Source organism: Globicephala melas, chromosome 10, assembly GCF_963455315.2.
Source record: "Globicephala melas chromosome 10, mGloMel1.2, whole genome shotgun sequence".
Taxonomy (NCBI): domain Eukaryota; kingdom Metazoa; phylum Chordata; class Mammalia; order Artiodactyla; family Delphinidae; genus Globicephala; species Globicephala melas.
In genome coordinates, this window is record NC_083323.1 from 532,806 (window position 1) to 547,379 (window position 14,574).

Sequence of the window (14,574 nt, forward strand, 5' to 3'; positions counted from 1 at the left end):
GGGGGTGCTGGCCCAGCCCTTCTGTCCCGCACAGGGTCCGGGTTCCCACATTCTGAGTCTGGGGGTGGCCCTCCTGCAGGCTGGCTGACGTGGGAGGTGATGCCCCGTCCAGTCTCATGCAGGGCAGGCTCCTGTCGGCAGGCGGGGCTCTGTTACGCGAGAGGCTCTGGGTTGACGTTTATCTGCCCGTCTCGTGGTCCAGGACCCCTGTCCTGCCCTCTCTGTCTGGTTCCTATTGTTCATCTCCTTTGTGCTGGCACAGATCGCTTCTGCCCGCCCCCCACCTTGGCCACCCACACAAGAGAGCTGGAGTGAGCGCAATGTTGTCCCCTCGAGGCACTTGCCCCAGGACCTAGAGCCAGTCTGGCTGAGATGTCCATGCTGGGCTGTGTGATGGAGAGAGGCCTGGGTTCCAGGCCTGGCTGTCTGGGGTGGGGTCTGAGCTTCTCCCACAGCCCCTCCTCTTGGGAGAGGGAAGGGACCTCCACCTGCCCTGCCCGGGGCTGGAGGGAAGGAGCAAGGAGGCAGGTGGAGGGTGTGTCAAAGGAATGCTGATGCCCACGGTGCGCCCTCTGCCCCCTCCGGGCAAGGTGGCATCCCTGGCATCTGCAGGAAGAGGTCTGCTTCTGTGGGACGCTGCCTCCCTTCTGTTCCCCAGGGCAGTGGGTCAGTTCACACACCAAGGAACAGACCTCTGGAGGAGACTGACCTGAAATGTCCTGCTGGGCCTTGGCTCGGGGGGCAGGGCTGGGCACAGCAGTCCCGCTGAAGACAGAGACCGGGGGCGGGGTGGGGCTCAGTGGCTGGTGTGCCTTAGCCCCACCTGGACACGTGTGCATGAGGAACTACTGTGGACTCAGCGCACGGCCAGGCAGCGCGCCCCGCAGGTCTCTGGGAATGTCTCCACTCTGAGCAGAGCCCCTGAGTGTGCATGGGCAGGGGTGGAGAGCCGGTCTGGGCTCCAGCCCTGCTCAGGGATTGCCGGGGGGCCCGTGGCAAACACTGCTGCCTGAGGTGAGTGGGAACTGGACTCCTGGGTGGGCACAGCAGCCCCTACCCCTGCAGGGTCACCTTGGCCCCAGTGCCTGGCTCACCACCACCACGGAGCTGGCTGCCCATGTGGGACCGAGGGGCCAGGGGCTCATCCCACCCTGCAGGACCTGGTCAGCCTGCCTGGGTCCTGTGGGGTCCCTTCCCCAGATGAGTGGAAATGGTGAGGGCCAGCCCAAGAGGCAGCTGGCCATATGACCTGGGATGCTGGGCTGGGGAGAGTGTCCTGACCTGGCTGAGGGTGAGTGCTTTCTGGGAACAGGGGGTATGAATTGTACCGTTTTGCCATCTGGGGCCGCGCTGACCCTGGAGAGACTGCCACTCCCAGAGTCAGCCAATTCCTAGAGACAGCAAACAGTTTCACAAGCAAACCAGCCATCCACAGCCCCAGATCATCCCTCCTCCATGAGGTGCACTATGTCCTCGGGGCCACCCTCTGCCTGCCCCAATCATCTGGGCCAGGCACCGACAACTAGGGGCAGCCCCTCCGCCCTGAGCGCACCGAGATTATTCACGCTGGCCGGTCCTGAGCCTGCTCACCCTGCCTCACATCTCTCCCTGCGGAAACCCAGTGAAGGCTCCTGCCCACGTGTCCCCTCTCCCTGCCTCCTGACCGGCCCTGGGGCCCCCTCCTCTTGGGACCTGTGATAAACTGTCTTTGCAGTGGCAGTCGTCTCCTGATCTCTTGGCTTCACCATGCCTGAGTGATGATAAAAACCTACATCTAAAACCCAAGTTGGGGGACTTCCCTGGTGGCGCAGTGGTTCAGAATCTGCCTGCCAGTGCAGGGGACACGGGTTCAAGCCCTGGTCCAGGAAGATCCCACATGCCGCGGAGCAGCTAAGCCTGTGCACCACAACTACTAAGCCCGTGCTCTATAGAGCCTGCAAGCCACAACTACTGAGCCCGCGCGCCCAGAGCCCGTGCTCCGCAACAAGAGAAGCCACTGCAACGAGAAGCCCGCGCACCGCAACCAGAGGAAGCCCACACGCAGCCGAAAAGAAATAAATTTATGAAAAACAAAAACAGAAACACCCAAGTTGGGACGCAGCCCTGGATGACGGATCGGCTGCACTCCCGGGAAGCCCAGCCTGCCCAGCTCAGGGCTGCTCCAGGGAGGGGCCTGCGGAGGGGCTTCGAGGAGGCCAGACCAGTCAGGCCTCCACACGGTGCAGCAGGTGGTCCCACCCCGGTCTCGCCTGAGCCCCCTGGTGATTGAGGCCCGCAGCCCACCTGGTCTAGCCCCCAGGGGTTTCTGGCCCAGCTGCCCCAGCTACCTGCCTCCAAGGAGCCTCTCTTCAGACCCTCGGGGTCTCCTGCTGTGGCCTATGGGGTGTGTGACTCCCTGGTGCACGCCCGGGGCCAGCCTCAGCCCCACCTGCATCTGGGCCTGGTGAGGAAAGCACCCCCGCGCCTGCGATCCCCATGACATGAACACCTCCAGAGCACATCAGGGGCACCCCTTCCAGGAAGCCTTCCTGAGTCCTGCCAGTTCTTGCTATTCCCCCCAAGTGCACCTGGCAGCCCCTGCCCTCAAGCGTCTGATGGGGGGGCCGGCTTCCTGGGAGGGCGCACTCCATCTCCACTGAGTCTGTGTGAATCACCCAGTGGCCCAGCATGCACGCACGTTAGCTGGAGACCACGGTGTGTCAGCCGCACGAGGACTGTGTGTTCTCGTTCAGCTGTGGATGCAGCAGGGCCCCCACGCGACCTGGAGGGCATCGGGGCGCCTCCCACGGCCCTGCTGCCCCCCCCCCCGCCCCCAGCACCTCCACCCCGTGCAGGTTGGGTGGAGGCCCTGGACACAGGAGGCCTCAGTTGGACCACAGGCCTCCGGCAGGATGGACCACTCAGGACTCAGGGGTATCAGAATAATCTTTATTGATATGCTCGGTGCTGCCTTGTTAATACTGTCACGTTGTCGCCGTGGCTGAGGTAATAGGGATGGCCCCGCCCAGCGCCGGCCCTGGGCTCCCACGGAAGCGTCGTGGACCCTCGGGCGGGGGGTGCTGATGGCCTTGGAGGGACGTGGTTATTGCGTTGGATTCCTGCCCTCGCTGGCATGCTGGCGCCCTCGCCCAGCTTCACCCGTGCGCACTCACGCACACACTCGCACGCTTACCGCTAACGCACACACACCCACTGGCACGCTGGCGCCCTCGCTCTCTCTCCCACACGCTCCCACACTCACACACACGACATCCTTTGTTTTGAATGCGTCTGAAGCCTCCTGGTAATAAATATACTCGCTAGTTACAGTAATCATAGTAAAATAAAGTACAGGTTTGTCGGGATACGAGGAGAAAGTGCACGTTGACCTTTGACTGGAGGGGGGCCCCTCCCACCGAGGGCTCCCGGTCCCTGCAGGGGGCAGCCCTGACGTGCCACCACCCCCAGCTCCCTCCTGAGTTGTCCTGCCACTGGCCGGCCCCTCATGGGCCAGCGTCCCAGGCCTAAGACAAAATCAACTAAAAAAATAAATTCTTCATTTCACAACCGAGCGCCTGATGCAGGGGGCGGGGGGTGGCTCTGGGCCTTTCTGGCCAAGGGCTCGACGGGGGTCGCGGCCAGCCCCCGGCCCAGCCAGCGCCCCGACGGTGCAATCTGAGGGGCCGGGGAGGCGAGGTGCTGAGCCCCGTGGCATGCGCACAGGAGGCCAGGGTGTGGGCGGTGCCGGGCAAAGCAGAGGCCGCGTCCACGGGGGCGCTGGGGGCAGTGGCGCACTGCGGTCATGCAGGGGGGCCTGCGACGGCCTGGGCAGCCCTGTCCCCTCAGAACTCCACAGCACTCACTGCTGTCCTTGTCTCCTCAAAGGTGGCAATGAGGATCTGCTGTGGGGGAGGGATGGTGAGGAGGCTGCCCACATCCGGGGGCGCTCGGGGGGCCACGTCCTCCTCCTCCCGTGCCTCATACAGGGTGCTGATATGCAGCAGCGGGCGGGTGGCGTTGCGGCTCAGGACGGCGAGGGGGTCAGGCTTGCCCAGGCTGGCTGGCGACAGAGGGGCCGTGGCGGGGGCGGCGGAGGGCGAGCAGATGTGAAACGGGCCCCCTGAGGGCAGCGCGGCCCGGGCTGGCTCTGCGGGGAGCGGTGCATCTGCAAACAGCCCAGAGCACAGAGCCTCTGCAGGCCCCTCTCCCCACCCGCTGCCTCCCCCCTCCTCCCGCCTGGCCCGCTCAGGCTCTGAAGCTCCCGCACACAGCGGCCGGCCTGGAGGGGCTCTGGCCGCCCCAGGAACACAGCGCCCGTTTCCAGAACCTTCTTCAGGTGCCGAGCAACCTTACCGTGTGTCCCCGCCAGCCCTTCATCCCGTGTGCTTCACAGGGCCCTCGAGTGAGGGTCCCGCCTGTCGTCACCCCGGCAGCTGGCTCCCCTGCCCACTCCCTGCTTCCACCCAGCTGGTTCAGTCCTTAACCCCTTTCACACCCCTCCAGCCCTGCCCATCCCTACCTGTGGTGGGTGCCGCGGTCAGGCCCAGCCCACACTCCTCTGCCTGGGACAGGAAGCCCCCTTCCTGGCTCCGGGAGGCTGGCAGGGCGGCAGGCATGGCCTCGGCCTTGGACTTCTTGGTGCCCAGGATGTAGGGATGCACGTCCAGGGAGAAGTGGCGGGCATGCTTCTTGTCGGGGGGCGGGCCCGTGTCGCCCCCGCCACCCTTATAATGGTGCGCGGCGCGTGCGCCCGCGTCCAGCAGCGGCGCAATCAGTGTGTCGGTGGCCGTCTTGCGGCGCACGGGCTTGGGCTTCTCGGCCTTGCTGTTCTCCACGCGCATGATGGCCAGAGGCTCCTTGAAGGGCTGGGGCAGCGGGTTGCTGGTGGGGATCCACTTCATCTTCTTGCGGGGCCGCTTGACCACGGGCGGCTCAGCGGCGCCCTCGGGCTCGGCGGGGTTGGCGCTGGGGTCCACGGTCTGCACGCCCTCGTCGCGCACGGTGGGCGTGGCGTCGTGGTTGGACTGCGCAAGCGCGGCCAGCAGCTGCCGCACCACGTTGTCGTACATGAGGTCGCTCTCGTTGGTAATGAAGTCCAGCCGGTTGAGCGACTTGATGTGGTCGCGGTTCTCGTTGCAGAACATGGCCAGGATGTTGATGTCGCAGAACTGCGAGCGGCGCCACTGCCGGCGGGTCTTGATGCCCACCTTGTGCAGCTTGTCGAAGATGAAGTTGCTCTTGCGGAAGATGAAGAGGTGGATGAGGTTGACGAGGATGATGAGGTTCATGGAGCAGAGCAGCACGATGTCCACGCCCGCCACGATGCGCTGCAGCTGCACAGATGGCAGCTTGCAGGTGACACGCACGGCCGGGCCGCCACCCGGGGCCGCGCCCAGCGCGCAGGTGAACTCATTCTGCTTCTGGGTGGCGTAGTAGGTGCACAGGTAGGAGATGGGCGCCACGCTGAGCAGCAGGATGAGCAGGTGCCGCGCCAGGTAGAGTTTGGCCAGGAAGTTGCTGCGGCCGCGGCGCTCCAGGTACTTCTCGAACAGGTTCTGCTCTGGGCTCTTCTCCTTCTCCGCGTTCTCGATGATCTCACGCCGCTCGCGCTCCGTGATGCCGGGCCCCTTGGATTGGATCTGCTTCTCGATCTTGGGCGCGCGGCCCTCGGCAGCCCTGTGGTAGCAGTTGTCGATCTCCTGCAGCAGGAAGTTGAGCTCGGAGGTGAGGCGCGTGGACGCCAGGAACTCCCAGCCCAGCGCGGGCACGTACATGATGGCCGCGAAGGCCAGCAGCGAGTAGGGCAGCAGCTTGTGCTCAAACAGCGACGGCCACAGGCTGGCGTCCACGCCGGGCAGCGCGTCCCGCAGCTCCGTCCAGCAGTAGCCGCGGGCGTACAGCGCCTGGTCGCGGGTGAAGTTGTGCGGCGTGTAGCAGTAAATGGGCTCCTCTGGGGGCAGAGAGGAGAGGGGGCTGGGGGCGAGCCGGGCATCGGACCCCTCCCGCCTGCCCCGCGCTGAGCCCCCTTCCGCACATCTCAGCGTGGTGGCGTGGGTCTCCCCCCGGGTACCCTGCCCCCCACGTACTGCAGTCAGCTGTGGCACAGACAGAGGTGGGTTGGAGGTGGAGGGTACGGCCGTGCCCACCCCGCCCTGGGGGGCCGACCTGCACTTGGAACCTCAGGCGCCCCTTCGAGTGCCATAACGTCCCCATGTGCACACAGGGACGAGTCCTAGAGAGGGCGGCACAGGCCACACCACTCAGCTGGGGCTTCTCTTCCAGTGGCACAGCTGGACCAGCCCCCAGCCTGGCACTGCCACGGGCTCCATCTTGAGAAGGGCAGGTGTCTTGGCCGGGTCCTACCTACCCAGAGCCGGTTACGGTGGCACATCTAAGGAACAGCAAAAGTGGCCCTGCCTGCTCTTGAGAGTTGAGGAGTGTCCCCCCAAGACCCACTGTCCTGGGGAAGGGCAGGCCTGGGGTCCCCGGACACTGGGTGGGCAGGGGCAGCCACCCCGGGGATCCGACAGGAAGGATTCACCACCCAGCCCACAACGTCACGCAGGAAAAACGGTCGTCACTGAGCTGTCTCCCCCCAGGTAAGGACAGGTGCCAACCAACAGCGGAGAACGTGGGACGCTGTCCCCCACCCCCCGCCCTCCAGGTGGGCCTCCCGTTGAATGCTTCTCAGAGGGAAGAGCTTGGCCGGCTCAGAGCCGTGCTCAGGGCAGGCGTCACCGTTCACGGCCCCTGAAGGCGGGGCCACTCGGCTGTCAGGCCAGGCTCCAGTCCTTGTCACCACAGGCTGGGCACATGTGCCCTCTTGCAAGTGGCAGAGCCCGGGCGCCCGCCCAGAGCGCAGCGTCCCCCTGACAGGAGGTCACTGCCCCCAGCCCGACCACAGCTAGCATACATGCCAGCCCGCCCTAGCCTGGACCCTCCCTCGCGCCCCGAAGAACGGCCCCCAGGGCGGGTCCGCCGAGTCTCCCACCGCTCCAGCTTACGGCCCTCACCCCACGAGGCTTGAGACCAGGAAGCAGCGGGGACCAACGCACCTGTCTGTCTGTCTGTCTGTGCAGGCCCCTCCCAAGGCCTGCCCCACGTTAAGCCCGGCCTTTGAGGTCACTGCTGGTGCCTCGCAGGGGCCGAGGGGGCCAGCTACACGTCTGGGCACGGAGACCCCGCAAGTGTCTTCGGTCCCAGTGCACGGAGGTCGCCTGGCCTCTTACATACGCAGAGCCCCAGCCATTGCCACCAGCGTGGCAGCCCCGCACCATCCTGAGGGTTGAGGGGGGCTTGAGGTGGGCCTCAGGGTCACCGGAGTGGGGCCCACAGCTCGTTCCAGGTGGTGTGGTCCAACGGCCACGGCAGCAGGACCTGGGGCTCCACGTGGCAGGCACTGGGGAGTCACGGAGGGCTGGGGGCAGGAGTGACGGGCGGTGAGCTCTGCTCGGCTGTGGTGGCGAGGCCAGGGGCTCCGTGAGGAGGCTGTGCCGTGGGCGCACGAGGGATGGGCTTGGCCAAGGATGGCGCTGGGTCAGGAAACGCTGGTACCCACAGCCCAAGGCCCCTGACGAGGACACAGGTTTGGGGCCTAGCGGTGAGTTGGGCTCAGAGAACGTGGAAAAGGCACAGGATCCCCCCTCGTGGTTGAGAAGACAGCATTTTATTCACTTGCTTTTTGTCCTCACAGCCAACTCCAGGCCAAGGAAGGGCAGACGCTCTTCTCTGGGGGAAAAGGATGGCGGGGAGAGGTCCCTGGGACCCCCAGGGCCCTGGTCCAGGCCCCAGGGGAACTGGGAGGGTGCCGCGGCTCTGGGGCACGGAGGGGGCCTGTCCTCTGGCCGTGAGTGCTGCAGGCACAGGGGAGCTGGGTCACCCGTGGATGGAAGCAGGGCCCCCATGGGTCCCCACATCCTCTCACGTCTGCCACCGCCCCCTGGCTGCTGGGAGGGGAGGAGGGATGAGCCCTGGCTCAGGAGAGGCCCAGCTCCAGGGCCTCTCGGGTTCTACACCGGTGTCTCTGTCTTTCCCTGACCTGCAAAGCAGGTCCAACAGCCTAGCAGAGACCGGATGTGTCATGCCGGTGCCTCAGGACACACGTGTGCAGTGACCCTGGCCTGGAAGAGCTGTGGCCGCATGTCCTGACTTGAGCTGCAGGGGCCTGGGTGCTGGGCCGGACTCTGGTTGGGGGTGAGGGCGACCGCTGAGCCAAGGGGCCTGGGCACCGGGCGCTCAAACACTGCGGTGCCAGCACGGGTGTCCGACGGGGACCCGCAGACCCAGCCAGCTCACCCAGGGCACCTTTCCTGAGGATGGCACTGTGTGGACTCCGGACCCGAGCGCCCCTGGCTATGCCCCGAGAGGACACCGGGGCCAGGGCCCTCGCAGCCCCGGGTGCTCCCAGAGACCCCGTGGTGGAGCGCGCGGGGCCGACTGCGGTGCCGTGGAGAACATCGAGCCAGAGCAGCTGCCAGGGCTTGCGAGGCTGCTTCGGGGAAGGAGCCGCGTGTGCGATTCCGAATTCGCTTGCAATCCCGGGGCTGCTCCCGGTCCCCAGGCCAAGCCCAGCCCTCAACGGCGTCCCCTCCCAGCGCGAGCGCCCCAGTTCCTTTGGAGACCCTGCCTGACTGAGGGTAGAAGAGGCACACCCGTTACAGGCATCTCGGAGATGTCGAGGGTTTGGTTCCAGACGCCAGCGCTAAAGCAAAGATCACAACGAAGCAAGTCACACAAATTCTTTTCTCCCCCAGCGCGTATGAAAGCACTGGTTATACTCCACTGTGGTCTATGTCTACACGCTGCACGTATGTCTAAAAACCAACGTACGTACCTTAATTAAAAATACTTTATTGCTAAAAAATGCTATCCACCGTCCGAGCCTTCAGCGAGTCGTAATCTTTTCGCAATAGTAATATCAAAGATCACTGCTCACAGGTCACCGTAACAAATGTATTAATAAGGAAAAAGCTTGAAATATTGTGAGAATTACCAAAATATGGCGCAGAGACACGAACTGAGCAAATGCTGTTGGGAAATGGCACCAGGAGACCTGCTCGTCGCAGGGTGGTCACAAACCTTCAAATCGTGAGAAACGCAATATCTGCGAAGCACAATAAAACGAGGTCTGCCTGCGTTTGGCCAGTTTAGGAAAAAGCAGCTGTTGGTCCCCCCTTCCCAGGGCCCACATAACATCTGGAGAAGCCGGTAGCCCTTCAATGCCCCGCTCCCCCGCCATCCTCTCTGCTGGCCGCGCGCCTGGCTGACCCTCCATCCACCACCGAACGGGTCTGCGCAGCGCGGGTGTCTGTGGAGCCACCGGGGCCTTCCCGCCACCTGCCACCCTCCAGCCTGGGGATGCGCACAAGCCCCGGTGTCCAGGGAGGTCCCCGCCGGGCCGGCTCCTCACCATGAGCCCAACGGCCAGCACGTGCTTGCCCACGTGTCACCAACAGGCAGACACGTCGGACCCCTGCCCCCTGCGCCAGGCACCAGGTGAGGATCTGGGCGCTGGGTGGGCTGGTGGGGGTGAGCGCCGGGTCCCCTCGAGCTGAGCCGGGCTCCGGTGGATGGGACGTGGATCCTTCCAGCAGTGGCAGGACATACTCTGGGCTCGGAACCTGAAGATGGATGGCGACCCAGTGCTGAGGGGACGGGTCGGGTGTGCTCCTGTCTGGGGGTGGGGGATGCAGCTGGAGGGGCCTCCAGGGCCCCTTGAGGGTCAGAGCTTCTGACCTTGCTTCCTCTTGCCCCTCTTTGGTCCACTGCAGTGGTCCCCTACTGTCCTCACATCTGGAGAAGGGACCCGGGGACGATTCTGAGCTCTGTGAGGAGCACCAGGTAGACGGACCCTGATCCAGGAGAGCAGGAGAGGCAGCCGCCACTGCCCCGAACCGCGGTGGGAGCAAGGGGACTGCGCGGCCTCAGTCACTCAGCAGTGGGAGAGCTCGTGAAGCCACCGCCACTCCCCATTTGCTCTGTGACCTGGAACAGGATTACCATGGGGCAGACCTGGGCCCCACGCGCCAGACATGCTCCACCGAGTGGATTTTGGGTCGTGGGGTGCTGGGCCGCAGGACCGGCACCCGCCTGCCCTGGCTCAGAAGGCCTGCCTCGCCCTCGCTAGGGAGGCACCGGGCCCCTCCCGACCAGCATCGGGCCCAGGAGTGTCCCCAGACACACGCAGGTGGGTGTGAAAGGGCAGGCGGCACAGGGAGACCAAGGGCACCGCCAGGAGCAGAGATGAAGGACACACTCGGGGAGACCCAGCAGCCCAGCCTGGCTGGATGCAGAGGTGCTGAGGCCCCCCCACATGGGGGAAGCTGGTTCACAGCAGGATATCAAGGTGGGGGCCCTGTCACAGGAGGTCGCCTGACGGCGACTGAGTCCTCAGCCTACCCCACCGTGTGCATCTGGAGTGGGTAGGATTGTTCCCCCAAAAGATGTTCTAGCCCCAAGCCCTGGTCCCTGTGAATGTGACCTTGTTTGGAAAGAGTCTTTGCAGATGTGATCAAGTTGAGATGAGTCACGCTGGATCAAGGGGGCCCCAATCCAATGACTGGTGTCCTCATAAGAGGAGGGAAATTTGGACAGACACCCAGGAGGAGGTGTGAAAATGCAGGCAGAGATCAGGTGATGCGGCCACAATGAAGCCAAGGAGGGCGCAGGACTGCGGCGCCTCCAGCACTGGAGAGGCAAGGAGGGACTCTGCCTGGGGCTTCGGGAGCATGGCCCGCCCACACCTGGATTTTGGACTTCGGGCCTCTGCACTGTGAGACGATAAGGCTCTAGCATTTGGAGCCACAAGTTTGTGCTAATCTGTCAAGGCTGCCCCAGGAGACACCTGTGCACAGCCTGACTTCCCCCCCAGGCTCCTGGGGAGCGTGCTGAGGCCGGGGGTGCCCCCCCCCGGGGGTGGGATGAGGCAGCCTGGACAACGTCCACCCTCATGTCACAGGGACCCCTAACGGGTGAGTCCTTTGTGCAAGGAAGCCTGTCCACGTCCCTCAGGGGAGAGTCGCCCTCCGTGCCACGGGCTGATGGGCTGCGAAGGGGCCTCCCTGGACATCTGGGCCCTGAGACCGCTTGCCAGCCAGACCCTGCGTGGGGGGCCGTTTCCCGTCTCCAGCCGCCCACCCACCTGCCGCGTGTGGACCCTTGGGCCCCGGGAGCCCACTCCTCCTTCCTGCCTCACCTGGGGTCACCTCTCCTTAGGAGGCCCTCAGGTGCTCCCCAAATGCACTGAATCTAATCAGGACCACGTCTGTTGACGGCACCTTCAACCTCTCATCCCGTCCACGCTGCCGTGGTCACTGCCCTTGTCCGATTTCTTCTTCTACCTGCATCAGCCTCACAGGCGCTGGGCCTGCTGCTGAGGCCAGGAGGGTCCACTGCCCACCAGTGCCTGCTGCTCCTCCAGGCCCTGCCTGCCCTGGGGGGCCCCTGCCCAAGACCTGCCCAGGCTCCCAGTGCCCCCCCACAGCAACCGACCAGAATCTGCCCACTTCTCAGGGGCTTCATCCCACCACCCGCCCCAGAACCCTGCCCAGAGGCCGTGCTTTGGTGTCCACTGTCCCCATCACCTGTAACTTCCTTTCTTGGTCCCCACCTGGCCACTCCTCCTTCCCTCAGACCCTGCCCACTCCCCCTTCTGGTCGCCCCTCTTCCACACCAGACCCCACATCTCCTTGATGCCTGGGACCGCCGGGTCCGCCAGGTGTGAGCCCACGGAAGGTAAATTCAATACATCGGAAGAGAGGGGTCAGGAAGGCAGCCCCAGCGACCGGCGACACATGCAAGGGTGGGGGAGTGTTGAGGGTCTGCGGGGAGACCCCGGGGCACCGCCCACACGGCCGGCCCCAGTGGGGAGGCCCGCGGCGGCGGCTGGCGCAGCGAGGGTGGCCCGGGAGGGCACGCGCCCCTCCCGCCGCGCGCCTCCGGCCTCACCTGCGAAGTTCTTGGTGAAGACCAGGGTGACCAGCAGGATGGGGACCAGCACGGTGCCGATGGTGACCACGCGATCGAACGGCAGCTCCAGCTTGAGCTGCAGCAGCAGCGCGGCCAGGGCGCCCGCCTTGTCGTCCTGCGCGCCGGGCAGGATCAGCTCGCGCAGCTTCTCGCCGGCCAGCAGCGCCGTCGCCATGTCCGCGGACGGCTCCAGGAGGTGGTGCATGGGGGGCGCGGGGGACCCGGGGCGCGGGGCCCGCGGTGGGGGCGGGGGGCGCTCCGCCGCCGCCCCCCGGGGCAGGGGTCGGGCCGCCCGGGCCGGCGCGGGCTGCGGGGGGCGCAGGGGCCGCCGCCCCCGCCTCGGCTGCAGCCACGGCGCGGCCCCGGCGCTTCTTTCCGGCGGGGGCGGCGGCGGGACCCCCGCCCCGAGCGGCGGGCGGCGGCTGCAGTCCCGCCGCGGGGAGGGGGCTGTTTACCTGCGGCGACGCGCGGCGTGGCTCCGCCCCCCCGCCCCCCCCCCACCCCCGCACGCAGATGCGGCGCCGGTGATGACTTGGCAAAAAATATTTAAATAAAATGAATGAACAATGACTGGTTCTTCCTCTTCCTCAGGGCAGGGAGGAGGGGGAGGCCGAGTGGGGGGCTCCCCTCGCCCGAGGGTCGGCGGTGGCTGCACGCGGCGGAGCTGCGGTGGGGCCGGCCGCGTCCTGGGCCCCCGTCTTCCAGCCCCGCGTCCGGGAGCCGCCCCACGGAGAGGGGGGTTCCTCGTCCGCCTCCCGCACCCGCTCTCTGCTCTCTACCGAAGCCTGGCCGCCACCGTGGGCGCTGAGGCTCCCACCCACCCGGGCTGCTGCGGACGCAGACGGGGGACTGCCGCCCCCCACGCAGGGCAGCCGGCCGGCGGACGCTGCGGGGCGTCTCCTCACGGCCTGTGCACTGCAACCGTCTCCCCGGTGCCCTCCCCACCCCACCCCGCGTCACCTCCACGCGGTCCCGCGGCCTCTCTAGCCCTGCACCTCCTCCCCATCACCCCATCCGTTTGCCTTGGTCAGTGGCATTCTCCCGGTCGGCCTGTGCCCGTATCTTCCTGACCTTTACACCCTCCGCTCCGACACCCCCGTGCCCACCTTCAGGCACCACCCCTCTCGCACCCTCCTAGGTTCGGTCTCTGGCGCAGAGCCCAGCTGCCACCTTCATGCAGACTGCCTGCAAGACTCGCTGTATCACCTCTTATTCTTTCATGAAAGGTCCCCATCCCACTGTAATAGGATATACACGTGCTCTTTGTCAAATATTTAGCATAGCTGGAGTTTCAACTTCACTCAGTAATTCATCCGGGGCTTCCCTGGTGGCGCAGGTGTTGAGTCCGCCTGCCGATGCAGGGGACACGGGTTCGTGCCCCGGTCCGGGACGATCTATTTAGGCTGCGCCGGGTCTTAGTTGCAGCATGCACGCGGAATCCAGTTCCCTCACCAGGAATGGAGCCCGGGCTTCCCGCATTGGGGGCGCGGACTCTTAGCCACTGGACCGCCAGGGAAGTCCGGGGGTCGCTGTGCCTTTGAAGACTCACCAGTGTTTCTGAGCGACGCCCACCCGTTCTACCTGTGTACTGCTCACTGAGGGAGTCGGGCTGCTTCCATCCCCAACAACCCAGACACCTCCAGTCAGGGCTGGCCTCTCCCCTGCAGCAGCACGTTTCCGTGATCCCACATGCTGTTGGAGGCCCCCCACATTCTCCTTTTCCCTCAGGTATTCATGGCCTTTCCTTTTCCGTATGCATTTGGAGGACGGGAAGGTGGAAGTCTGCGCTGCCTCAGGCTGTTCCATGCGTGGACAGGGCACGTCCGTCCATTTACTTACGTCTTCTGTGCCTCGTGTAATAGAACCATTATTTCTCTGTAGCGTCTCGTTGGTTCTTCAGGTTACTTCCAAGACACCCTGTAGTAGTTCCGCTGCAAACAGCCGCCGCTTTCTGAGGTGTATTTCAGTTGGTTAGTCTGGTTAGGAGAAAAACCGCTGGTCTCCACGTGCTCTCAGAATTGGCAAGTGGCTATGGCAGGTGGCAGAGGTGCCACTGGAGCACAGCGGGTGCGCGGCGGATGCTGGCAGCACGAGCGCACAGGACCCACAGGACAGAGGGCGCAGCTGGAGCTGGCGGCCCTGCACCCCTACCCCATTACGGCAGCCCCTCTGACGCTGTCCTCATCTCAGAGAGGGGCCTGGGTGGGGAGGTGACACCTGGACAGGGGTTCTGACCCTGCAGAGTCTCCAAGCTCCACCCTCCCTGCCGCCTGGGCATGGGTGGACAGCAGGGGCTGCTCCGGTCCTCACCCCCGGCCAGCCCAGACTGGGAGGCTACTCTCCCCAAATCCTGTCTCTGGGGCAGGATGGCATTAGGGGAGCAGCCTGCCCTTTCTCGTGCTGATCCATTGACATGTGGCTTTTGACACATGGAAGGGCTTTGGAAGGTTGAGGGACATTACTACAGTAAAACCTTCATTCTCATCTCTATTTAGGTGACGTTTTATCAGCTCGCATATCAATGAAGACGAAAAATAGGAAGAAAGCCTAACGCTCGAACCACGTCTTATCACTTGGGCGAACCCCAAGTAATGTTCGCCCTTGAAGACGGGCGGCTCAACTGACGCA

General features: G+C 64.9%; 1 protein-coding gene across 1 annotated transcript; it reads right to left on the bottom strand.

Moving 5' to 3' along the window:
* Positions 1-2,914: 2,914 nt before the first annotated feature.
* Positions 2,915-12,172, bottom strand: PANX2 (pannexin 2). The gene is made up of 3 exons (XM_030855560.2): positions 11,926-12,172; positions 4,499-5,929; positions 2,915-4,144 (listed from the first exon to the last, which is right to left on the bottom strand). The coding sequence occupies exons 1-3, from the start codon at positions 12,149-12,151 to the stop codon at positions 3,822-3,824; spliced, it is 1,980 nt and encodes a 659-aa protein (XP_030711420.1). The 5' UTR covers positions 12,152-12,172; the 3' UTR covers positions 2,915-3,821.
* Positions 12,173-14,574: the final 2,402 nt, after the last annotated feature.